Below are 27,161 nucleotides of genomic sequence, written 5' to 3'. Positions count from 1 at the left end.
TATTTTTGTTTTGTTTTAAGTATTCTTGTCGCTTCATAACATTAAGGTTGAACCACTTTAGTCACATTGACTGTTTTAACAATTTCTTTAATACCTTTCCGGACCTTGAATGACGGTAATTACGTTGCTTTCTATGGGGGATAAAAAAAACTCTTGAATTTCATCAAAAATATCTTAATTTGTGTTCCGAAGATGAAAGGTCTGACGGGTTTTGGAACGTGAGTAATGACAGAAATGTCATTTTTGGGTGAACAAACCCTTTAACAGCATTGTTGTGTGCCAAAAACTGGACAATATTGATGTGAATAAGCCAACAGTTAATTTGACCGGTGTAGAGATGTGTTTGGCTTTTTCAAAAAGGAAGGAACAAGACCCTAGAAACATTCACATTGACTATTGCAATGCACTATGAACAGAGTTAAGTCTCTGTTAAACTGCCTACTTGTTATTATAAGTTTACTGTGACATTACAGAATACATTAATAATATTGTTAAGGTCAATATAGAATAAAATCCTTAATACATTATGCTCTCCTATCCTGAATCCTCAGCTTCTAGGGATGTCCCCACCAATTTCAAAATCAAACCTGCGCCCTTGCCCCACATTAAAGTTAATATTCTGTCTCTTCCTATGAGTTCCATGACAGAAGACCAGAGCAACACAATGAATGCAGCGGTGTCATCGTCCACCAGTGCTCTGGATCCAATCAAGGAATTGGTGAACAAGCTTTGTTGAGCACTCACTCTACCATCTCACACTGAAGCTGCTCCTGGATGATGAGCCGGTGTATACAGGCTGTGAGATCCTGGACTCCTGAAGTTGGAGGGGTCATCTCAAGTGATGACATCCTTGACCCTGCTCACCACCTTCCACACCAAACATCCTACACACCCATTACAGCGTGGTTACAAAGTCGGAGACTATGGCCCTCAGAAGCGGTCTGAGGGTGGTTGGATTGTGGTTGAGGTTCTCTCACAGACATACTGTGTCCCCCTCCTCCAACACACTCCACTCATTCTCCTCAACATTCTGATTACACACACCTAGACATTATTAACCTGTCAATCAAGGACTGCATACTCACCACTCACTCTTTGTCTATCTGAAATTGCCCCCTATACCCTTTTCATGCATTCTGACTTATTTACACTGTTAAAGAGTTGGATTCTCATGCCAAAGTTTCTAAACACAAGACAGACCTATGACGGAGTATTTTCTGTGCCAAAAATACTCTTCCAAATTCTCACTAACTTCGGGGTCTTTTTTTCAAGTATGTGCCTGTGTGACATCAGAATGGTCGGAATTCCTTGTACCGGCACTTCTCCCAGAAGAGCCGGTGCGCACACGTCAACCAGAGCAAGAGAGCAAGAGCACGCCCATCAACGCACTTCGTTCGGCTTTACGGAAGTCATCAGCAGCGCTGCACAGGACTTGCTCGAGAAAGATTTGCCATTTTGTTTTTAGACTACGAAATCAACAATGTCACCAAAGAAGTGTTTTTGGTTGTGAGGGAAAGATAACCTTGTTTCCCAAAGAACCCAGTGGAGCTGAGAGATTTGTGCTTAAGCATTACATTAATGCGCTCTCGAGATTTGTTATTAAAATAACCATACAAACTGATAGTTTCAATCACTTTTTTATTGGTTAAAATGAATGGAGAATATCTCAGTGTTTTTCCGTGGCTGCTCAAGCCCTCAGGATTGGCGCTTATGGTTTTATAAACAAGGCCCAGTTCTACGCTGGATTTACAGATGAACTTTGAAACTGAAAGATGGAGCGGCTACAGCGATAATGATCCCGATCATGAGTCAGAACTGCAGGTGGTGAGTAAAACTGCTGTTTTGTTGGCAATAGGCACCAAAGTGCATATAATGTAAACAATACAAACGTAGTGATTTAATAAATTCATTATTCATCATTCACTATACGCTATATTCATTATAGTGATTCAAAAGTTATATATAAGTTATAATGCGATGGTGTATTTTGTGTGTTTAAATTTAGCTGACCGTTGATAGCTTGCAGACGATCTCTATACAAAAGCTGCACTGCATCTCTGCTCACACGACACGCCACCAGGCGCACAGCTATTTTCGGAAAGACTCGGTACAATGTATGTATCTTTTATAAATATGATAAAACTAAAGACTTTTCGGCGATATGAAGGATGCACTACTACTCTATAGGTTCTTAAGTTTAACATGAGAAACTGTGTGTGATACCCACCCCCCTTTAAATAGAGCGATATTTGAGAGGACAGCCATTTGTAGTGGTGTCTGAAACCATAGCGGACATTATTGAGTGCACTCATTCAATCCCACAATGCACCGCAATAACGAAGCTCCGCCCCCGGAGCTCGTGCTTGCCTTAAAGGTGCCGAAGAACATGTTTTTAAAAGATGTAATATAAGTCTAAGGTGTCCCCTGAATGTGTCTGTGAAGTTTCAGCTCAAAATACAAAATACCCCATAGATTTTTTTTTATTAATTTTTTTTAACTGCCTATTTTGGGGCATCATTATAAATGCACCGATTCAGGGTGTGCGGCCCCTTTCATTCTCGTGCTCCACGACCCAAGAGCTCACGCTTGCCCTAAACAACATAAAAAAGTTCACACAGCTAATATAACCCTCAAAATGGATCTTTACAAAGTGTTCGTCATGCAACATGTCTAATCGCGTAAGTATGGTATTTATTGGTTTACATTGATTCTGAATTAGTTTGATAGCGATCCGTGGCTAAAGCTAACATTACACATGGTTGGAGAGATTTATAAAGAATGAAGTTGTGTTTATGAATTATACAGACTGCAAGTATTTAAAAAATGAATATAACGACAGTCATCTCCGTGAACACAGTAAGAAACGATGGTAATTTTAACCACATTTAACAGTACATTAGCAACATGCTAACGAAACATTTAGAAAGACAATTTACAAACACCACTAAAAATATCATGATATCATGGATCATGTCAGTTATTATCGCTCCATCTGCCATTTTTCGCTGTTGTTCTTGCTTGCTTACCTAGTCTGATCATTCAGCTGTGCAGATCCAGACGTTAATACTGGCTGCCCTTGTGTAATGCTTTGAACATGGGCTGGCATATGCAAATATTGGGGGCGTACATATTAATGATCCCGACTGTTACGTAACAGTCGGTGTTATGTTGAGATTCGCCTGTTCTTCGGAGGTCTTTTAAACAAATGAGATTTATATAAGAAGGAGGAAACAATGGAGTTTGAGACTCACTGTATGTCATTTCCATGTACTGAACTCGTTATTCAACTATGCCGAGGTAAATTCAATTTTTGAATCTAGGGCACCTTTAAACAGTGTATAAACAAAGTTTACACAGCTAATATAACCCTCAAAATGGATCTTTACAAAGTGTTCGTCATGCATACTGCATGCATGCGTCGGATTATGTCAGTATTGTATTTATTTGGATGTTTACATTTGATTCTGAATGAGTTTGAGGTTTTGCTCCGTGGCTAAAGCTAACATTACACACTGTTGGAGAGATTTATAAAGAATGAAGTTGTGTTTATGCATTATACAGACTGCAAGTGTTTAAAAATGAAAATAGCGATGGCTCTTGTCTCCGTGAATACAGTAAGAAACGATGGTAACTTTAACCACATTTAACAGTACATTAGCGACATGCTAACGAAATATTTAGAAAGACAATTTACAAATATCACTATAAATATCATGTTATCATGGATCATGTAAGGTATTATTGCTCCATCTGCCATTTTTCGCTGTTGTTCTTGCTTGCTTACCTAGTCTGTTGATTCAGCTGTGCAGATCCAGACGTTAACACTGGCTCAATTTTTAATTCTAGGGAACCTTTAATATTCTTGCAATACTTGGTATTGTGGTAATCTCCTCTTCATCTGTCAGTGGTGGTGGTGCATTTTGCCTTGCTGTTGGCTGAGTAGAAGTCAAATGTTAATTTCATTACCCTAATTAAGAAATGTAATATGTTGTATTAGAGAACATTTACTCATGTGAAAAGCACATTGGACTATGTGGAAAATGCTGCTGCACACTGAAATAGAGAATTAATTATATATAGTTATTTAATATGTCAAATGTTTGTAAATTCATGTAGCTTACACCCATGAGCCTGTTATGCTTGAATTGTGTTTTTATACGTCATTTTTATCTGCTGCCACGTTTCTTTTTCTTTATTTGCTTTTTTTCTGCCCGTGGGATACCATGAAAATGAATATTAGTTCAATAACTTAGGCCTAAAGTTACCATTCTGCCAGTTTTCACCCCCTGCTTACCTCAGCAGTCATCGCATTTTTGCAAGGGTCTAGTGATTCGAAGGAGCGCTTGTTGTTTCTGCGCATGCGCTTTGAGAATTGTAGCGACTTCCTGCCAAATAGTTGTCCCTAACAACACACGGCGCCCCACCGAGGGAATTTCAGTTCAAGGAAACATAAAGTTTCCTCGAAAGTAGCACTTGGGGCGATGGTAAGAGTTTCTTTCCCATTTATGTGTCATACACCGTGCTTTTGAGTGCTTTAATGAGCGGTTTAGTGTGAAATGGTAAGGTCAGTGAGCCGCGAGCTAAAATACACACGTTGGCTAACTGCTCAAACTCCGCTAAACGCTACATTAACACAGCGACCACTGGAAAACAGTTTATATTTCTCCTCTTATAGTATGTGCGCCAGCAGTGATATACGTGTTTCCGAACTTGATCACATTTAATGTGTGTTTTATGTTGGACATCTCCGGTGAACTAGCCACCGTTTTGGAGAGAAACACTGGCTGTGTCTCAAATTCTATTGATCTTCCTACCTAGGCAGCGCTTCGGCGTCATGGTTGTTTTTGTAACGAAATACTAGAGAAAGAGAGTAAGATGGTCAGCCGTCCTTGAGTCACTGCTGTTGTGTGTTTTCTTAAGCACGTCTTTAAACTTACATCACTAAGCCTCCTGCCATTGTGATCCTCCTGCTATTGTGTTTTGTTTGATAGGTTAATGCTGTACTGTGTACTGTCAGCACACTTTTATGCCCACAGATACAGCAGTCTAATTAGTCTAATGATTCTAGCTGACCTATATATTTATATCTGACAGATGTTTAGAGAACTACAACTATATATAAAAGTAAAATACATAAAAACAGAAGATTCAAAATGACTAATTGCTTTTGTCATAATTTTTAATGCAGATGATGTTGTAACATTTTAAAATTGGTATATGCTTTAAATTTGAGGTCAGTAAGATTTGTTTTATGATTTTGTTCATTAAGGATAAAACGATACAGTAAAACCATTTATAATGTTACATAAAAAAAAATCTATTTCAAACAAATGCTGTTTGTTTTAACTTTCTATTCATCAAAGAATACTGAAATAAATGGTTTCCACAGAAATATTAAGCGGTACAGTTGTAACATTGACAATGATAAAAAATGTTTCTAGACCACCAGATCAGCATATTATAATGATTTCTGAAGGATTATGTGACACTGAAGACTGGAGTAGCCTAATAACTGCTGAAAATTCAGGAATAACTCCTCTCAGGAATAAATTACTTTTAAATATATTAAAATAGAAGACAGTTTGAATTGTAATAATATTTCACATTTTTCCGATTTTTTTCAGCCTTTTTTAAAAATCAAATAAATGCAGCCATGCGGTGCATAAGACACTTTTTTCAAAAACATGACACAAAAATGTTACTTACCCCAAAAGATCATTTGGGTAACTGCATTATTTGTATTTTTATTCAGTCGTATTATGCCTTGAAATGCTTTTATATTAAAAAGGAATTGGTTATTTACTGAATTAATTGTAGATGGCAAACTATTTAAAGTAGGGCTGGGCGATATATCGCATGCGATTCTATCACTGACAAGCTATGCAATATCGCGTTCATTATCGCAGATGAATCGCCTTCAATAATGAACGCGTTATTGCATAGCTTGTCAGTGAACTACGGTTCTGTCAATTAAATGCCACTCCATTTTAAAGCAGGTGATGACAATTTAGCGGTAATCAGGGAACCGGCTTTACTGACGAAATGCGTGTGACAATCGCATGCGATACATCGCCCAGCCCTACTAGAGCCCTACTAAAGGTGCTATCGTACGTTTTTTTTTTTTTACAAGATGTAATATAAGTCTAAGGTGTCCCCTGAATGTGTCTGTGAAGTTTCAGCTCAAAATACCCCATAGAGTTTTTTTAATTAATTTTTTTAACTGGCTTTTTTGGGGCATAATTAGAAATGCGCTGATTCATGCGGCCCCTTTAATTGCTCGCGCTCTCCGCCCCCTCCCGAGCTTTCGACTCTATCATTGCATTTACAAAGTTCACACAGCTAATATAACCCTCAAAATGGATCTTTACAAAGTGTTTGCCATGTATGCTGCATGCATACTTCGGATTATGTGAGTATTGTATTTATTTGGATGTTTACATTTGATTCTGAATGAGTTTGAGGCTGTGTTCTGTGGCTAACGGCTAATGCTACACTGTTGGAGAGATTTATAAAGAATGAAGTTGTGTTTATGCATTATACAGACTGCAAAATGAAAATAGAGACCGCTCTCGTCTCCATGAATACAGTAAGAAACGATGGTAACTTTAACCACATTTAACAGTACATTAGCAACATGCTAACGAAACATTTAGAAAGACAATTTACAAATATCACTAAAAATATCATGTTATCATGGATCATGTCAGTTATTATTGCTCCATCTGCCATTTTTCGCTGTTGTTCTTGCTTGCTTACCTAGTCTGTTGATTCAGCTGTGCACAGATCCAGATGTTAATACTGGCTGCCCTTGTGTAATGCCTTGAACATGAGCTGGCATATGCAAATATTGGGGGCGTACATATTAATGATCCCAACTGTTACGTAACAGTCTGTGTTATGTTGAGATTCGCCTGTTTTTCAGGGGTCTTTTAAACAAATTAGATTTATATAAGGAAATCATATTATATGAGGAAATAATGGAGTTTGAGACTCACTGTATGTGATTTCCATGTACTGAACTCTTGTTATTCAACTATGCCGAGATAAATTACATTTTTAATTCTAGGGAACCTTTAAATTAAGTGGACTCCTGCTTCTGTAAATGTTTTTGTGAACATTGACTTTGCTTGCAGATGTATTGAAAACTGTGAACCTGAAGCTGAAATGTAATGTTTGATGTTTTTGTATGTAGTTTTAATGCAAACTTTATTACAATTTTAAAGGGTTAGTTCACCAAAAAATGAAAAAAAAATCTGTCATTAATTACTCACCCTCATGTCCTTCCAAACCTATAAGACTTTCGTTCATCTTCAGAACACAAATGAAGATCTTTAATGAAATCTAAGTGCTTTTTGTCCCTCCATTGACAGCCTACGCAACTACATTAAAAAATATGAATCAACTCACGTTCACACAACAACGTTTGCTCTCACGTCAACACAGCATCATCATGAACATGCGTACCTGTGTGTTATGCTGTCGGGAATGTGCGTTGACAATTAATGTTTTGTAAATAAAGTGGTTATGTTTTGTTTGTTTTTTTTGCGCTTCATGAAATTAAAGTTAATCCACTGGAGTCACATGGATTACTTTTATGATACCTTTACTACCTATCTGGGGCTTGAAAGTGGTAGTTGCGTAAGCTGTCAGTGGAAGGACAGAAAACTTTCAAATTTCATTAAAAATAGCTTGATTTGTGTTTCGAAGATGAAGTCTTACGGGTTTGGAATAACATGAGGGTGAGTATTCATGACAATTTCCATTTTTGGGTCAATTAACCCTTTAAGCTACATTTTAATGATATTCAATGTGTTTGTTTATCTAGTCTGAAATGCATGGGTTAGGGTTAGTGTGTTTATTATTTGTGTTTATTTCATTCATAGGAAATAATATACATTTATATTTATGTGTTTAGCATATGATTTTATTCAAGCAACTTACAATAGAGGATAATTAGCTATTCATCACAGACACGGAATTAACAATATTCACTGTGTACAATGCCAATTATATAAAAAATAGGTCAAAATCTTTAATTAAATTTTTTTATAATAGTAGTTATTGCCAAATATATTCAAATGCTTAAGTATAATAGAGTAAAATGTAGGTAAGCTGGGGGTTTTTTCACACTTTTTTTTCCCATACAGTGACAGTCAATGGTCCAATGTTGTTTTGGACATTGACTTTCATTGTATGAGCAACAACAGAATATTTTGGTCATAAGCAGGTTTGGAGCGACATGAGGGTGTTTAAATGATGACATAATTTTCATTTTTGGGTGAACTAAACCAAACTAAGATGGTCTGTGTATGTATAAATTTTAAAATTTATTTCAAAAAGAGTTTCTGGTTTACCTGTTTTTTCCCACATTTTCCATTTCTACATCACGTTCCTGGGACATTGAGCTGGACATTGCATAAGCTATCGCTCAGGGATACACGTGTTTTACTAAACAATGTAGTCTCGTATTTACGTGAATGAAGCTTTAGCAAGCGTTTGCTAAATTGGCTCAAGGGTAAGTGAGCGTCTGACCTGCTTTCTCCCTTTCCTGCTTCGTATTCCAATTATATAAATGCAGTTTAAAGAAGGCATGAGGTGAATAAAATTAGGTTAGATCTTATCCTCGCCCACCCTTTGGATGTGACAGCTTGCGCAGAAACACCTAATGCCTTTTTGATATAATCAGGAAAGAATACAAGCTTCCTAGTTTTCACCAAATGTAGGTTAGTAAACATGTAAGGAGAGGCGGCCATATAATCCAGGCATGTGCCCTGGAGAGTGGGAGGGTACGGGGGAAACATCTGGTGCTTTTGTGGGGGCACCTCACGTGCTGGTGCTGAGCTCACCTGCCACGAGGGTGACAGTGGGATTAGGCCCTGCAAGCCCCACTTTTTCCCCTGACTTTCCCATGATGCTCAGCACCATGATTGCGCACACACACAACTGACGAGGATCAACCCCAGTGAAGTGGAGAGCATATATAAAGATGTCTCACGGTGTTGTCTTATGTCTTTCATGCAGGGCCTTGGCCAAAGCAGAAGCAGCGGCAACTGCAGAGACTGACAACGCGGATTTATTAGGGAGGACGGTGAAGACGTCTTTTCACAGCCATGGACGAGTCGCAAGAGGTGCCCGAGCTACCTGTAAGTACAATGCACTGAGTTCTTTCATACTGTCCATATGACTGATTTAGTTTAAAACACTAATTTCTTTCAGGTTTTTAGTAAAAAAATACATACTTACACACCAGTACAGGAATGAAGAAACATTCATGCTTAGCTGACAAACAGTATTAATTTTATCTTGTTCAAGATAAAGGGAAAGTGTTTATTTTAGGTGCATTTTAATCACCTTTTAAGCTTTTTTTGCATTTCATTCAAAATTAGCCCTGCAGTCTGACCAATGGGAAGGTGATGAGGAATATTCTTGAGTTAACTACCAAAAAGCTAAAAGTTAGGGCTGGGTGATATACTGGTAGACACGATTAACTGGTAGAAATTTGTCAAGTGGTAGAGATTTTGGACTATTGTCTCTATCGCGGTTATGCTCACCTGACGTACCTGTGCTGCACCATCACGAAAGCTTATCATTTGAATGCATCTTAAGCTTTTTAAGCCTTTAAATCATTCAATCACAATAAGCAACAAAAGAGGACTCCTGTCTGTATATGCGCACGCTGTCTGAGAGACTGTTTCTGAGCGCTGTGAGAGACACGCACACTGTGCACATGAAGCTGGTGCTGATACAGCTTGTGACGTGAGTTTTGAACTAAGTTGTTTTTGGCACATTATTGGGCTTGAACAGTCAAATACACACTCGTTTGTGTCAAAATGCCCATCTTTGCAAGTATACTTGTAGACAAAGTCTACAAGCATGTGAGCATGGGGAGCATAGGGAGCATGTGAATAGTAGGCTATATTAAATAAGTGCATTCGGTCTTAAAGTGACAGCAGCCTAATAAACTTGCTGCTGTCTTTGCCATTTAATTTTAATCAGAAAATCTCTTGACTAAATTGCATTTGTAACACAGTGAAGACTATGCAGTGTTTTTGTACATTTTGATTACTTTATATAACTTATGTAGTATTTCTAACTTTCTAGTGCTAGTTTTTCAGGTAGGTCTAATTCATTTGTGTCTTTGTCCTATTGTAGTTTTTTGTCCTATTGCTTGTAATTAGTTTCTTTGTTCATATTTTACAATTTTTTTTTCACTTGTGTTAGTCAGGCTAGTATTCTTTTCTTTTTTTTGTGATATTGACATTGTTCATGAGATTTATGAAATTTCAGTGGTATCATAAATGTTTATTAGGGGTGTGACGAGACGGGTATCTGATGAGACGAGACAAGACGAGACTCGAGATTGAGTTCACGAGACAAGATTTTTACACACTTTTTAAGAAGTCCTCAATGGTGAAATACATGACTAGAAAAAATATTCTGCAGGTATATTTGTAATGTTTTAACTAATCATCTTGTAATGAAGGTCATTTCAGTTCTACTTTCTGAATGTGAATTATCATATGCAGTAAAAGACAATAATACTCAAGTACTGTAAAAGGTTTTGCCACAAACTCAACTGACTGACTTCTCTCCTGTATGATTTCAGTCTCTTCAGACCTTACTGTACATGATTTATGAGCTTCTACAACCTTTGACCTCCTAACTGACCTCCTTTCCACAAACTGATCATAGAAGTAAAAACAGTATAAATAAAAATGGTAACACTTTACAATAAGGTCACATTTATTAACATTAATGTATTAACCAATATCTAACAATGAGCAATATCTTTGCTACAGTATTTTTTAATCTTTGTTAGTTTATAAAAATAGTTATTCATTGTTAGTTCATGATAGGTCACAGTTCATTAACTAATGTTAACAAATGAAACCTTATTGTTTGTGCTTAATAAGATTAAGAGAAAACTGTTATTCATTTTTATGGTAACACTTTACAATAAGTGCAACCATAATAGGGCTGCAACGATTAATCTTGATTAATCATTTGCAAAATAAAAGTCTGTGTTTACGTAATATGTGTGTGTTCTGTGTATAATAATGTATATATAAATACACACACATTCATGTATATATTTAAGAAAAAATTTATATTTATATATAAAATATTTGTTTATATGTAATATAAAATATATATATAAATATACATATATATATATTTATAATACATATATTTCTAAACCTTATACCTGTATGTGTGTGTATACATAATTATTATACACAGAACACACACATATTACGTAAACACAGACTTTTATTTTTCAAACGATTAGTCACGATTAATCATTGCAGCCCTAAACCATAATCACACTCTCAATATTCAAAGTGCAAATAAGACCAAATTTTTCTTTGATACAGAGCTAAAAGGTTACAACTACACTGCCCAGCCTAAAATAGCTTTCATATTGAGAGATATTTGCATTCATCAGGGAGCCGCTTTCAAAATGCAGGGTTGAAATCGCGTTTGAATGCACGCTCGCGTTTACTTTCACTTTAGCGATCGCGCCAACTCTGTAAATATGGAGCGGCGGCGAAACGTTATCCAACTGAATTAAATGTTTTTTGTTTAAATACAAAGCAAAACGACAGTGGAGGCGTAATGTAAACGTAGCGGTGGCATATTCTTTCCTAATCATTCTAACACTCTGTCATGGCAACATCACGAGACTACTTTTCGCCTCGACAAGAAATCTCGTCACATTTTAGTCTCGCGAGATCTCGTGACACCCCTAATGTTTATGTAACTATTTAAAGCAAAAATACCTATATTACGATATATATCATCATCGTGAATAACATTACTCATATTGTGATATAAAATTTTGGTCATATTGCCCACCCCTACTAAAATGCACCTAAAATATACACTTTTCCCCTTTCTGATAGTGTGTGAGACAATTATACAGGAATTAGAAAAAAAATATTACTAGTAGTGATGTGCTAGACTAGTCGATTAAACGATACTGCTGCTGCTAGTCAACTTGGAAATACTAGTCTTTTATTTATTTTTTTTATTTGCACAGTTAATGTTTTGCTTTATATTTTTACAAAGGCTAAATTACCATCATGTTAATGTTACATTTGAAAATGAATACATGAAAAGTGTATATCTGGAGCGGCAAACAAAAACAGAGAAATGTCCACTCAGAAGATTAGCAAGGTGAAAGAGTATTTTGAATACCTACACAACTTTTCCATTTTCATCTGTCATGTCAGACTAGTATATAACAATTAAGCTTGCTTATAGGCTTGTTATACTGCCAGTTAAGAGGGACGGTACAGTATGAATATGGTATATTTAGACTAGTCGGTTGCAAAATATCTTTTTAAACTTTAATGAAATTAGTCTTTGCTCACATCCCTAATTACTAGTTTTAGATTAAGCATAGCATGTCACACTGCAGGATGCTGCTGTCACTGCATGAAATTCTTCACATTATTATGTCAAATGCCATCAACCACTGTAAATCAACATGGTGAGAGACATAATGTAATAAACGTTTGCTCTTTTTCTCTTTTTTTTGATTAAATAGACAAAGAAAGCTCGGCATGATCCAGAAGTGAGTCAGGATGGTGATTCACGGTAAGTTCATTTGCATTTTCATCACAGGGTGGTGTGCATTTCATATTTTTATATGTAGCCTGCATATAGGCTATAACATACTAAATAAGGATTAGACTGCTAGGATGTGAAGACGCCATTCTAAGCAGTGCAGATCAAGGAACTTGATATAAGATCATAATCGTGCTCTATTACTGTTGTGCCCTTGAGCAAGTAAGGGGAAAGAGAACAAAGAGTGTCTTGTCAGAGTAAAGTTTGATGTCTTTTTGGATAATTGCCAATCTTCAGTTACAGTTCATTATCTTTAACAAAATGTCAGACAAACAACAAACAAATGCCACTCGTGCACAGAACTAAAGAAATCTGGTTTTCATTGTTGTGTTCATTATACATTAAGAAAACAACAGGACAAAGCTCTAAAAGTTGTTCTTTTGCAGTGTGATTGCTAATGACAGCAGTGACTCCCCTAACCGGGACGAATCAACAGCACAGTCTGAAGTCAATTCATATCCACCATCATCTGTTGCTCACTTGCACTTAAGTAAGTAGGTTTCTGCTTTCATTTTCATCATCTGAAATATTTAGTTAATTTTAGGGTGGTACAAGATGCGTGTGTGTGTTGGGCAGGGCAAATAGATCAAATATATTTTGTTGACTGTTTATAGGACTGCCGCGATAACCAATATTGTAATACCGTGATACTGACAAGCCAACCACAGAGGAATGCAAGCAACCACCACAGCCATGATGTTCACATTTTTTTTTTCCCATAAGGCTATACCTTTCTTTACACTTCATGCATGTGTATTGAATGTTAAATAAGTTAATTATGATAACAAGTTGAAGAATGTAATCTCCCCCCTCCCCACCAACTGGCTCTTTTTACTTAACTGATTTGTACAGAGGCTCCTTACATTTGCACTAAACAAGCCTAAACAGAGAGAGAGATTGCCTGAGTGTGTGTGATTATCTACGTCTGTCCTTCTTCAGGTTAAGTCATATATTTGTGAAAAAAAAAAAAAAAAGTTTGCCAATGTCCAAAGAGGAAAGCGATCTTTGTCTTATCGTAGCATCCTTTCAACCTTTAAGAGTATTTCCCATGAATAGGGTCAGCACTGGTCAGTGCATTAAATCAATGCCATTGCTTCTATGAGAGAAGCATCAGCTTCAGTGTTACCCTGGCGACATATTGCTGGTTGATTGAGCCTTGTGAGATGGCGCTCAAAGTTAAAATAATTTCAACACCTTGTTTCATTAATGAATGAATCAGCGTTTTTTTTAATATATTAGATGAATGAGTGGTTTAATGATTCACTCAGTCCCTTGCCTGCACCTAATGGTGTAAGAGTGTAGCCTGCACTGACTGACAGCATGTGTAAAATGCACAAAGCAGTGCTTATGTTGGATACTATTGAAAAATATCAGCAGTCTTAGAAAGCCTCTAGTCCAGTCAGATTTGAGGATCAGAACTGTTATACATATAACAATAGCCCAACGAGCTTATTGTCAGGTTTATAGTCTGTTATGTGGACCCTTATTTTAACATTCTGTTCTGTTTCCTTTAGTTCCTGTTTCCCCACTTTGTTTAGTTTCAGTTTCGTTGGTAACTGATTATTTCCTTGTTTGTTGCAGTAGTTATGTATTCATTTCACATACGCCTATTTTACTTCCCTTTGTTCTACCCCTGTTTATAAAGTCCTGTGTTTCAGTTGTTCTTTGTCAGTTCTTGTTTATGCATTGTGTGATTTGCATTATTCCCCTGCGTGTTTATTCGGTGTGTTTGGACTATTAATAGCTAAAGCCTGTTTTGTTTTTGAATCTCCATCTGTCCACATCATAACTTATTTATATAGCAAAAACTAAATAAATAAAAATGGCGATCATATTGCGATATTGAGCCACTCAGAATCACCACAAGGGAAATTCCTTTACCGTGACTAACTGTTCACCAACTTTGTGAATTTTGCGATGATTGTAACATCTTTTTTATTTGGCCATTAGGTATGAGAGTAATAGGACAGAATCACATTTTTGATTTACACAACAGGAGCAAAAGTTTTGCTGAGAATTAATGTTTTCAAATGAGTTCTTTCATACTGTCCAATATCATTTTTAAAATCTATTTTTACAAGCTTTAAAGTTTAGTAAAATACATGTAAATATGGCTGTTTATTATTATGCATTGTTATATTGGTTCATATAAATTCTAAAATTATATAATCATAAATAAAAACTTGCTTCTTATATTAGGCCTATACATTTTTAACATTTTAAATATACTTTTTAGTTATAATTGCTTTATTTCTTTATTTACTCAGACTGTAACACTTATGTTATTTTATATTGAATACTGTCAAAAGACTGTATTGCCCCTGCATGTATTTGACGTGTCAATATAATCCACCTCCTCAATGTCTTCAGCAGTGCCTGGGGGTCCAGAACAGCCAAATCAAGAGACGATATCAAGATCTCAGGGCTGTGTCACAGAAAATGCATATACTCACAATGGTAAGGCCCATTTACTATATCAGGGCAAAAGATGCTCTCTTGCTCAGACATTAATTTAAAACATGATACCATTGAACTAAAACATCCCTGTTTTTTTAACAGCAGTGACATGCAAAGACCTCACCACAACCACAGCCACTGAATATACCTCACAGATCTACCAAGGAACCAAGTAAGTACTAAAAGTTATTTTAAAACCGGTTAGTACAGAAAATGTGTTTTAATAAAACCTGAACTGAATAGTCTAGCATGTCATGTGGAATCAATATGGGATCATAATTTACCTTCTTTGCTTGCTTAAGACATTGGTCTTATAGTGCACGTACATAACACATCAATAAATGTTGTTTCAATCCACAATAGGGTTTTTCTTTAAACTCTCTCTCTCTAATGGAAAGCAAATTTTAGGTGTAAAAAAAAGTTTATGAACATTAAGTGAAAAAGTTAAGACATTTTAATGAAAGTAACATGCACAGTATGTTTCATAAGACCAGGAACATGTAATAAGAAAGTAAATAGTTTCAGTTTTGAATTCATGTTGACTAAGATCATACCACATACTGAATGGACTGCACCTTCATTTGTTTAAGTCAGAATAAATATGTTGTCTACCCAGACTACAGTCTATCGCAGCTTCCCTAAGTACAGTAGTGTTTTTGAACATTCAGCTATTAACTCTCCTCCATTATTCTTCAGCACGGCTGTCACTGCATATGCCGGTCAAGTGGCTTTCCCCTCCCTGGGCCAGTCGACCGTATACAGCGGCTTTCCTCAGTCCGGCCAGACGTACGGACTGCCACCATTTGGTCTGTGCTTCACCCAGTTGCCGTCTGTGCTTTAATTCATCAGAACACTTCACCCAAACTCATTCCACTTAAACCCTCACCCTGCATTCACACTGTACGCTGGCAGTCAGATCAGTTCACGTCTGCATTACATCCTGTTCTTAACCTCCCTCTAATCACCACTTTCGTCTCTGCATCCCTTCTCTCCTCCACTCTTTGCCCTGTCCTGCGCCATCTATCCATGCACGGCCTCAGGGTCCATGTGGCCGGGCATAAAGACAGAGTCGCGGCTGCCCGAAGCGCCCTCTGTTGGCCAGACGGGGTTTCTCAGCTTCAGCTCAGCCTATACCTCAACCCAACCCAACCAGATCCACTACTCCTACCCCAGCCAAGGCAAGCCTGCTACTGCTCTCTGCCTCTACACGCTCTTTGCACCTCACAGCCTTATCACTTCAGGACCGCTGAGGACAAAGACCCATCCAGTTCCATCTGCCAAAACCTTATCATTAACGCTCATACAACATTTAATTCAGTAATATTTATCATGCTCTCCAATAATTGTAGTACTGAACTGTTCACTGCATGTCTTTTTGACATCCTGTATAATTATTCTTCTTCCCCATTCAGGTTCCTGTTTCACTACATCCAGTGTGTACACTAATATCCCCCCAGGAACTGCTGTGACCACAGCCACTGGCACACATCAGGTGAGTCCATCTGAGGGAGGAAGGAACACAATACTAGAAGGGACAGCGTTACTCGTATACGAATGCTGTTGATGCTTCTTGGATTAGATTAACACTTTATTTTACCTAAGTTGAAGTCATATTTAATTATACAGGTTGTCTCACTTGAACTACAATTTTCATTAGTCTGGAAACAAAATCCTCTGCTCATTTAGTTAGACATTATACAGTGAAGAACAAGGTTTCTTTTAAAAATGTAAAAACATCATGTTCTTGATCATGATATGTTACAATATACCTTTTTTATAAATGGAGAAGTGATTAATATAAGACAAATAAGATAAAATAAAACAAAATAATAAAAATAGAAAGATTTAGAATTCAAACAGTTTTTTTCTGTATAGTTTCAATCTGTAAATTTTGACTCTGGTTCAGAAAAGTAGGTTGTTTTACACATAGAAAGGAAAGATTGAAACAATCAGTTTGCTTTGGTTACTTTTTGTTGAACAAACAATGAACATGAATTTAATTTATTTAAACGCTGCAGATTGTTTAAGACGCATTTCTGATGTCCCTTTTTTATTTTTTTTAGGAGTTTTCGAATTATAACTCTCTTGGCCAGAGTCAGTTCTCCCAGTACTACGCTCCTCCTCCCAGTTACCTGTCCGCTGGGCTGCCCAGCAATGATAGAGATGGAGCGGGTGTAGTGGCACCTGGATATCCAGCCATTAAAACAGAAGGTAGTGCCTCTGCAAACCTGCCCAACACAACAGGTGTGTTATCATCTTCCCTCTGTAACTTTGCAATAAACCTTTTTAAAATTTTCTAATTATACCAGTACTAGCAATTTTCAATAGTGGTCAATAGTGTCAGTAATTTTTTTTTTTTTTTTTTTTTTTTTTTTTTTTTTACCCATTTCTAAACATTTTCATTTAGCTTGGACACATTAAATTGGTCATAAATTACCTCTTAAACTTTCTCTTCATCAAATAATCTTGAAATAAAGCGGGTTTCCACAAAAATATTAAGCAGTTGTAAACTCGTTTCGATATTGATAAAAGCATAAAACCAGCATATTAGAATAATTTCTGAAGGATCACATGACACTGAAGACTGGGATAATGGCTGTTGAAAATTCAGCTTTTCCATCACAGGAATAAATTCATTTTTAAAATGTATTAAAATAGAAAACCATTATTTTAAATTGTAATAATATTTCAGAATATTATTGTGCTTCCTGTATTGTTTGTACTATCTTTGATCAAGTAAATGCAGTCCTGGTGAGCAACAAAAGACTGTTTCAAAAACATTAAAAGCTTTATATAAGTATGTGTGTGTATATATTATACACTATTATTATATATTATACAAAAATAAAGTTTTGATAGTAAATGCAAGCAAAACTGTTGCTCTGTACTGACTTGGTTGACATGTTGTCATTGTGAATGCCCGTCATTCTTCTGGCTCTCACTGCAGTGTTTTTTTGTTTTTTTTTTTGGCTCATTCCATCAGATGCATCCCCAGGTGTGACGCTTCCAACTGGTGTGGCTTTGCCTGCTGGGATGGCCCTTCCCACAGGAGCACAAGACCAGGATGAGCCCAACCGCAAAAACCCTCCTAGCAAAGCTAAAGGCAAAGCTAAGAAATCAGACGGTTCCCAGTCCACAGACAGTGACCTTGAGGTAATGCAGTAGCTTGCATAGTTTTAGAAACATATTCTAACCTCTAAAAAAAAAAGAAAGATATGTGCCAATGATATGCCAATGTGAAAACAAATGGAAACCCCTTGCAACAGCACTGAAAATTCACTTTTTACTTGCATTGCATTCTGACTCATTAAATTGAGCTTGCTCAGCTAAACAGTGTCAGCTTTACATTACTTTATATAAATGTACTAAATGGAGTGATTAAATCATGAGATGAACATAATGGATTAGCCAACAAGCCAAATGCAACAAACTTGACAAGGAAATCTTTTCTTTTCTCAGCGTATCTTCTTGTGGGATCTGGATGAAACCATTATCATTTTCCACTCTCTTCTTACTGGTTCATTTGCACAGAAGTTTGGCAAGGTACAGCAAATTTCTTATAAAATCTCAGAGGTATTGTGATTGATTTGTTCTTCTGTTTTGTTTTGTTTTTTCTCTTCTAACATTCTTGCTGTTTTCTGGGATGGTTTTATTTATTCAGGACCCAGCAACAGTTCTCAATCTGGGTCTTCAGATGGAGGAGTTGATCTTCGAGCTTGCAGACACACATCTCTTCTTCAATGATCTGGAGGTAAGTGTAGCGTAACACAAGGGTCAGTTTGCTGTCTGTTAGGTTCATGTAAATAACATTTACCTCTGCTGTCAAAACAGGAATGTGATCAAGTCCATGTTGATGATGTTGCCTCAGACGACAATGGGCAGGATTTGAGGTAATGAAACAGTCAAATTTTGTGATGTGCTTTCCAGCTCTTTCTTAGACAAGCAAACTGCTTTTCAGTTGTTTTGCTTATATCCTCAATACATACACACATATTACCATTACATTTATGACAAAGGTTATGTGTAAAAGTTTTTGTAATAATTTTTTGTTTTGTCTATATTAACACATCTAATATTGATCATTCTGTCTTAGCAACTACAACTTCTCTAGCGATGGCTTCAGCGGGCCTAGTGCGGGTGGTGGTCCGGGTTCCACCGCAGCAGTACAGGGAGGAGTAGAGTGGATGCGTAAGCTGGCTTTCAGATATCGCCGTCTCAAAGAGATCTACAACGGATTCCAAGGGAATGTGGGAGGTGAGATTGTTTTATATCTCTATTTCAAATCCCACTGCACGTTCACACAGGCAGAGTCCCTGCAAGTCCTTAAAGTCTTAAATTCAGTTTTATCATTATCTTAAATATCTTTAAATTGTTTTAGAAAAGTCTTAATTATCATTTCACGATGTCTTAAAGTTGGGGACGAATAAACGGGAATCACGATATGGCTTCATGTGATTATTAAACTTCAAAAGGTGACGATTTAATTAAATGTTATCACTACACATTGCAAAGTCAACCATCATGTCATTTTACGATTTAATATGTTACCATAGACATTGCCCCTCACATACAGTATTGATTTGTGCATGTCTTAAAAAGACTTTAATTTGATTTTGAAAACCCTGCAGACACCCTGCACAAGGTGGTGCTGTTACTTAGTCGAGTAGTACTCTGGCTTGCCTTAGAGCTTGTTTTTCATATTTGGTTGATATCTAATCAAGAAATTTGGAATGAAGTTCATGACAACCTCACATATGCTGCCTGATTGAACTGACAGTAGGACATTTTTAGAATTACTGGTTTACTGTTCTAACAAAGCTTGTACACAGAACACCAAAGCAGTAGCAGTGTTACACCATGGCTGGAGTGAAAATGCAGTATTAGCTGTGTGTTTCCAGTTCATTTCTTCTTCACTTTTGTTAACAAAGATCCACCAACATGTTCTTTATGCCAAAACCCTTTATCCCTTAAGCATGTTTTATTAGTTTGTGTTGGTTTTAACTTTGTGAGAAACCTTTTTTAGAGTTTTTAGCAAAAATAGATGTTTTACCACAGAAGCTGGCATGGCATTTAAAACAAACACTTTTGTTAACCCCATGAAATGGCTTCTGTTTCTTCACTTTGTTGATGTACACTAGAGTTTAAAAGTTTGAGGTCAGTAAGATTTTTTTAATTCAGTAACAATGCATTAAGTTATTAAAAATGACAGTACTTTTATACTGTTACAAAAGATTTCAATTTCAATTAAATGTTGTTCTTTTGAACTTGCTATTCATTAAACAATCCTAAAAAAAAGTGTCAAGGTTTCCAAAAATATTAAGCTGCAACTTTTTTTATTCTTCATAATTAGCAATGATAATAAGAAATGTTTCTTGAGCAGCAAATCATCATATTAGAATGATTTCTGTACAATAATATTTCACATTATAAATGTATTCACTGCATTTTTGATCATATAAAAGCAGCCTTGCTAATTTAAAAAAAAAAAAAAAAATTTAAATCTTACAGACCCAACAATGTTCACAATATGTTCACTTTTCAATTTACACAATTAAGTGGTTAGACACAAGAACAGAGACCAAAAACCGAGACCAAACATTTTTTTTCCTTAGTGTGCCCCATCTAAATTTTGTCAACTTTTAGGACTGAGTATACTAATCCAATCTATTTTTATTTTTTATTATTTCATAACATGTGGTATTATATTAAACCAAGTCCAGCAGTATCTTTAAATTACTGCATATCATTACAGCATAAAATATATCATTTATTTTAATGTCAACATTACTGTTTTTGTAGGTCTGCTGAGCCCAATGAAGAGAGACCTACTGCTCAGGCTGCGCTCAGAGATCGAGACTGTTACAGATGCCTGGCGGAGCACTGCCCTCAAATCTCTCTTGCTCATTCAGTCAAGGTATGACTCACTCAACCTTCATCTTAATTAATAGTTTGTTTTTTTCGCATGTACAGTATCAGTATATTGGATCCGTGCATTAGTCTTAAAGTGACAGCAGTCTAATATTCCTGCTGCTGTCTGTGATTTAAATGTTAATCAAACAAGAAAAGACTGCTATTGACTGAATAACATTTCTAACTTTAATAAGGATTAATCTATATTTAATTTATACATTTACATTTAATTTACTTCATTCAATTTCTGTTGGCCTACCTGAGTATTATTAGTATTTGTATTGAATCTATATTCACTGAATCAAATTGAGAATCACATCGAGAATTGAATTGAGATCTTGTGAATTGGAATCAAATTGAAATTCGGGGCATCTGTACCGATATCTAACCCTACTGTATCTGTTTCTGAGAAAAACATCAGATCTACCTCTAGGCATTAAACACTGTGTGTGAAGTGATAGATAATCATGCTAAACAGGTTTCTCAGTGCGGATATGTCAGCTTAAATGTAGTGTACACGCTAACAATGAGCTAAAGGTTTTGGTCTTTGTTCACAGGGGCAGATGTATGAATATTCTGGTCACCACCACTCAGCTGGTTCCTGCTTTAGCTAAAGTGCTTCTCTATGGCCTGGGTGACGTCTTTCCTATCGAGAACATCTACAGCGCCACTAAAATAGGTAACAGGTTTTGTTTACCAAAAGTTAAAATTCAGACCCTTATGTTATTCCAAGGCCAGAAGGTCCAGACTTGCAGAACACAAAGGGAGAATGTTAAAGAATAAAGAATGTTCACACTGCGGTTTCCTATACACCAGGGGCTTTTAAGCTCCAATAATTTGAAAAAACAAGAAAATCCCGCACACTATCAACTTGCAAAACAATAAAAAAGTTACTTTATTAGCAACGTTTCGATCGTAAGATCTTCATCAGGCATCAACATTGTATTCAAACTCCATTGTATTTAAAACAACATGACAAATCACAAAGAATCATCAATATCCAATCAAGATTGGATAGTCTCGCAGTTGTGCGACGCTAATTGTTCAAGCTCCAATAATTTAAAATAAACTACAACTGTATAGACCTTTAGCTATCAAAATTTTAAAAAATAAACCTTTCCACATAATCTCTATAAAACATGGGTTGTGGAAATAAGATAACTGAATAACAGAAGACCATAAGATATCATATGTTTTCTGGAATAAAGTTTTCATCCACTTTCATTATATAGAAGAGTAATTGTGATATTCTTTGAAAATTGTGTTCCTGGGAATAAAAAGTCATATGGTTTTGAACAATCATCATAATAAATGATGCCAGTATGTTTGTTTTGAGTGGACTCGCCCTTTAAAATAATTGGTATAACTGAAACTGAATCCAAGGGTAAATTTACACATAGTATAGCTAACAATGACCGTTCTCTTAACAGGAAAAGAGAGCTGTTTTGAACGTATCATCGCTCGCTTTGGGAAGAAAGTGACCTATGTTGTTATAGGGGACGGCCGTGATGAAGAGTTTGCAGCAAAGCAGGTACAATACCAGCATTTGGACATATTACATAATCTTTTCAATGTGATCAGATCATAATATAATACATCATATTATGCAATTGCAAAAAATTCCTGTGATGATACTGCTGTTCATGGGGTTTCCAAACTTTTTTTTCTTTCAAAATTCGATGATCTAAATTATTTACGCAATGTACACCCTGAGGTACACTACCGTTCAAACATTTGGAGTCAGTGAGATGTTTTATGCTCACCAAGACTGCTTTTATTTAATTACAAAATTCAGTAAAAAATATAAATATTGTGAAACATTATTACAATTTAAAATAACTGTTTTGTATATTTATATAAATGTAAATATATTTTAAAATATCATTTATTCCTGTTATGGCAAAGCTGAATTTTCAGCCGCCATTACTCCAGTCTTGTCAGTGTCACATGACCCTTCACAAATCATTCTAATATGCTAAATTTGCTGCACAAGAAACATTGCTTACCATCATGGTTGTAAACAGTTGTACTGCTTCATATCTTTGTGGAAACAGTGATACTTTTTTTTTGGATTCTTTAATAAATAGAAAGTTTAAAAGAACAGCATTTATTTGAAATGGAAATATTTTGTAACATTATGAATAATACAGTTTCACTAGTGTTGCTTTATTGTATTGATATACTTTTAATACATTTTTATTTGGCAAATCTCAAATTTGTTCTACGTATTTGTGATCTAACCACTTTGCGCTATCACTGTTTAGCACAACATGCCATTTTGGCGAATCTCTTCTCACGGAGACCTGATTTCCCTTCACCAAGCTCTGGAACTGGACTTCTTATAGATGGAGTTTCATTTGCACCCATCAGCAATCCCATCCACCCTTCCTTATCCATCGCATCAGTGGAGCAGATGAAGTAGAGTCTGGAACATTAGTGGTCATAGACAAGAACTCAAGAAGATCTGTGACACATGACATGATCTCACAAGCCCTCCACTCTCTCAATGGCAGCTATCCTCCCCCTAGGTTGAACCTTGCACTGGGACAACACACCACTGTACACACGGAAAGAGGAAAACACTGTCTCCCATTCTCCCTGCATCTTTCTCTTGGAAAAAGGATGTAGCTGTACCATCTTCAATGTAACTGGATTCACCAAAGGAACAACCCATGACCAAAAGTCTGCACTGGCACAGAAACTTAGGAGTAAACTTAGTTCTGTCTGGGTTTTTTTTTTTTTTTTGCATTCTAAAGGGCTGAAAAGTAAATTAACCATTTTGATTTGTGCCCATTCCAAAGGTCAGGATATTGGCTCTTATGAGATGGCAGGTTACATGTTTTAGACACATCCAAGAAATACTGCATTTATTTCAGTTCTTAAAAATGGATCACAGATGTGGCCTGTTTAATATCTATCTTCAGATGGTAGCTACAGGGTTTAGTATAGATCACATTTCATTTTTATTGTATCTATGAATTTTCCTAAATGCTCCTCAGTTCCAGGGGTCTACATGCATTTTACCCTTCATACACACTTAATTTCTGCTTTAAATTGGGCAATATTACAAATTAGAGTGCCGAATGAAAACCATATTTCTTTCTGTACATTTTGTCCCTTTTTCTTTAAAGAATTAATCACTCAAAAATGAGAATTGTCATCTTTTGCGTTTACTTTTGTTTAAAACCTGTGATTCTTTCTTGAAGCACAAAAGGGAGAATGTTCACACTGCTCTTTTCCATACAATGAAATTTGAATGGGAATCACCATAAAAGAAGTCAAAATACATCTAGTATGTTATATGATTGAAGTCACATGATGAGGAACATGCCTAAATCCTATTTTATTTTATTAATGACCTAAATTATACACAAACAGCCTTCTCCTTTGCTGTAGCTCTCAAATCTAATTCGGGTATGAGACCTAAGCGGCTCATTACTTGCCATGCTGTATTTGTATGAACACAAATTCAATTGAGATTTCAGAGCTATGACAGAGAGGAGAATTTTCAATGAATGGCTTCCTAAATTTGTTTTGATGACTTCAGAAGAGTTGTGGATTGCAGTAGCACCATCCCTACTCACTTGCAATGTATGGAAAAGAGCAGCATAACATCTTTTTTTGTGTTCCACAGAAGAAAGTCAGGTTGTACAGGCTTAAACATGAGGCTAAGTAAATGATGAGAATTTTTGGGTGAGCTGTTTCTTTAAAATCCATATAAAGGTGTTGTTTTGAGGGAATCTTAAGCTGTAATTATACGTCCTGTTCGAAATATATCTGTTAAATGTATATAAATGCAATTACGAGCCACATGAACTAACTGCATCCTTGTCCCCTGAGGCAAGTCATGTGGTTGTGTGGGATTTTGTAATATTACCTCTTGCATAAAGCCAAAATTACCCATGGATTTGAAACTACAGGGCCCCAGCCTGTGACCTTTTTCTTTCGTTCGTACGTGTTTGGGAGAAAAACTGTGTGATAGTGTGCAATACATTTCTGATCAGTGATAAATGATTGTTTCAGTTTTGGTTGAAGGTGGTTTTACGAGCCGGTTGGGTGTAATATTCCCGGCCGCTGTGAGATTGTGACTGAACATTACTGAGCCTGAAGAAAAAGCATTTTTACTCAAGCAGCTTTGACAATTAAGAATGTGTACTCTTCATTTGTTTGCATAGATGTGTGTGTGTCTGTGTGTTTCTTTTCCTGTACATATTTATATCGTGCCTTTTAAATATAATCACCATTCAGTAAATGTATTATCTTAAAGGGAATTACTGAAATATGACAAACATATGCAATATGACAAACATATGTTTGTATTGTTTGTTTTTCTGGTGAAGTGTTAACTTTGACTCATAGGCCTAGGCCGTTGTCTGTCATTTTCTTTAAGTTTGGTACTTTTGATGTGCGCTGACTTCATTTCTGCATAAATAATTTTCCTCCATCGCCCAGCCAATCAGATGCTGTTATTCTTTCACTTGAATGCTCTTCTGGTGCTTTTTTCCCCCCTATGTCCTACTTTGTTTCCTGTATTTTTCAGGAAAAAAAAACCAAAACAATGATCTAGTCCCTGTATACTGTCTATTATCTACACCTAATTGAAGATACGTGACTGTATCATTTTGGGATTTGTTACTAATGCATAGACAATCAAGGGATGTAACAGCTATTTTAGCTAGAGAATAAGTACTCAATCTAGCCCTGGAATTACTCTTCAGCTTTCAGATTAGCAGGAGAACCTCTGGCATATTCAAACTGAAACTGGCTGAAGAAGCAAATATCTGTACCTACACTGTTTATGGTTTTGTGTAAGTGAACTTCATTAAATACTTTGAGGCTGGCCTACCTGCTTGTTTATCTCTCGACTTATAATCTCTTTAGCATACTTTTAAAAAGAGTATTTATTACAGAAATAATATACTTTAAAAGAACAATGTAATGTTTTTGGACACTTAATTACATGTAAGTTGCAATTAAATGTAAATGTACTGTTTACATTTATATTAAATGCAGCTATCTGAAATTTAGGGTAAGTAGAAATTAAGTTCATATTTATATGTAAATTCATAATTATTATCTTTAAAATATGAAGTGTATTGTCACTGACAAATGTACATTTAACCCTCTTTGGTAGGGCCGGATTATCCATAGACGGGATTGGGCGAGTGCATGGGGCACCAGCCAATGGGGGCACCAAGTGATTGAGATAATGACTAGACTTTTTTTTTTTATATTTTTATTATATTTTTTATATTTGTTTTGTATATATATATTATTTAGCTAGAAAGATACGGATACAAAATCACTTCATCACTGTGTTAATCTGGGCCTTGGGACGAATTATGAAATCAGTTACAAAAAAAGAATGGCTTTATATTTGACATATTTAAGGCTAAAATCATTTTCCCTATTTTTTTTTTTTTTTTTTTTTTTTTGATTACATCTGACCTTTTGATCTTTTTTCATAGATTTCATAGTATGGGATGTCATACACTACCGTTCAAAAGTTTGGGATCTGTAAGATTTTTAATATTTTTAAAAGAAGTTTTGTCTGCTCACCAAGATTGCATTTATTTAATTAAAAATACAGTAAAAACAGTAATATTGTGAAATATTATTACAATTTAAAATAACTGTTTTCTATTGGAATATAATATAAAATGTAATTTATTTCTGTGTTGGAAAAGCTGAATTTTCAGCATCATTACTCCAGTCTTCAGTTTCACATGATCCTTCAGAAATCATTTTAATATGATGATTTGCTGCTCAAGAAACATTTATTATTATTATCAATGTTAAAAACATTTTTTTTTTTTTTTTTCAGGATTTTCCTTGATGAATAGAAAGTTCAAAAGAACAGCATTTATCTGAAATACAAAGCTTCTGTAGCATTATACACTACCGTTCAAAAGTTTGGGGTCAGTAAGAATTTTTTTTTTTATTTCTTTGAGAAGAATTTAAAGAAATTTATATTTTTTTTCAGCAAGGATGCATTAAATCAATCAAAAGTGACAGTAAAGACATTTAAAATGTAACAACGGATTATATTTCAAATAAACGCTGTTCGTTTGAACTTTCTATTCATCAAAGAATCCTGAAAAAAAAAATATTGTACACAAATATTTTGTACAATTGTACACATTAAATGTTTCTTGAGCAGCAGA

The 27,161-nt window shown here is 35.7% G+C and overlaps 1 protein-coding gene across 3 annotated transcripts; it reads left to right on the top strand.

The window, feature by feature from the left end:
- Positions 1-4,375: 4,375 nt before the first annotated feature.
- On the top strand, positions 4,376-25,834 carry eya3 (EYA transcriptional coactivator and phosphatase 3). 3 transcript variants are annotated; one of them, XM_067411494.1, is made up of 19 exons: positions 4,376-4,484; positions 9,022-9,143; positions 12,551-12,600; positions 13,017-13,120; positions 15,004-15,087; positions 15,190-15,259; positions 15,784-15,893; positions 16,128-16,265; positions 16,500-16,579; positions 17,151-17,331; positions 18,071-18,240; positions 18,547-18,630; positions 18,749-18,838; positions 18,919-18,977; positions 19,181-19,341; positions 20,887-21,001; positions 21,555-21,676; positions 22,428-22,528; positions 23,262-25,834. In XM_067411494.1, the coding sequence occupies exons 2-19, from the start codon at positions 9,111-9,113 to the stop codon at positions 23,340-23,342; spliced, it is 1,833 nt and encodes a 610-aa protein (XP_067267595.1). In that variant the 5' UTR covers positions 4,376-4,484; positions 9,022-9,110; the 3' UTR covers positions 23,343-25,834. The 3 variants fall into 3 exon arrangements, with proteins under 3 accessions (XP_067267595.1, XP_067267593.1, XP_067267596.1); XM_067411492.1 differs by having other exon boundaries at positions 15,001-15,087; XM_067411495.1 differs by lacking the exon at positions 16,128-16,265 and having other exon boundaries at positions 15,001-15,087.
- Positions 25,835-27,161: the final 1,327 nt, after the last annotated feature.

The sequence above is a fragment of the Chanodichthys erythropterus genome, chromosome 15 (assembly GCF_024489055.1).
Source record: "Chanodichthys erythropterus isolate Z2021 chromosome 15, ASM2448905v1, whole genome shotgun sequence".
Taxonomy (NCBI): Eukaryota; Metazoa; Chordata; class Actinopteri; order Cypriniformes; family Xenocyprididae; genus Chanodichthys; species Chanodichthys erythropterus.
The sequence above is the reverse complement of the archived record's forward strand: the minus strand, read 5'-3'. Positions and strand labels throughout refer to the sequence as shown.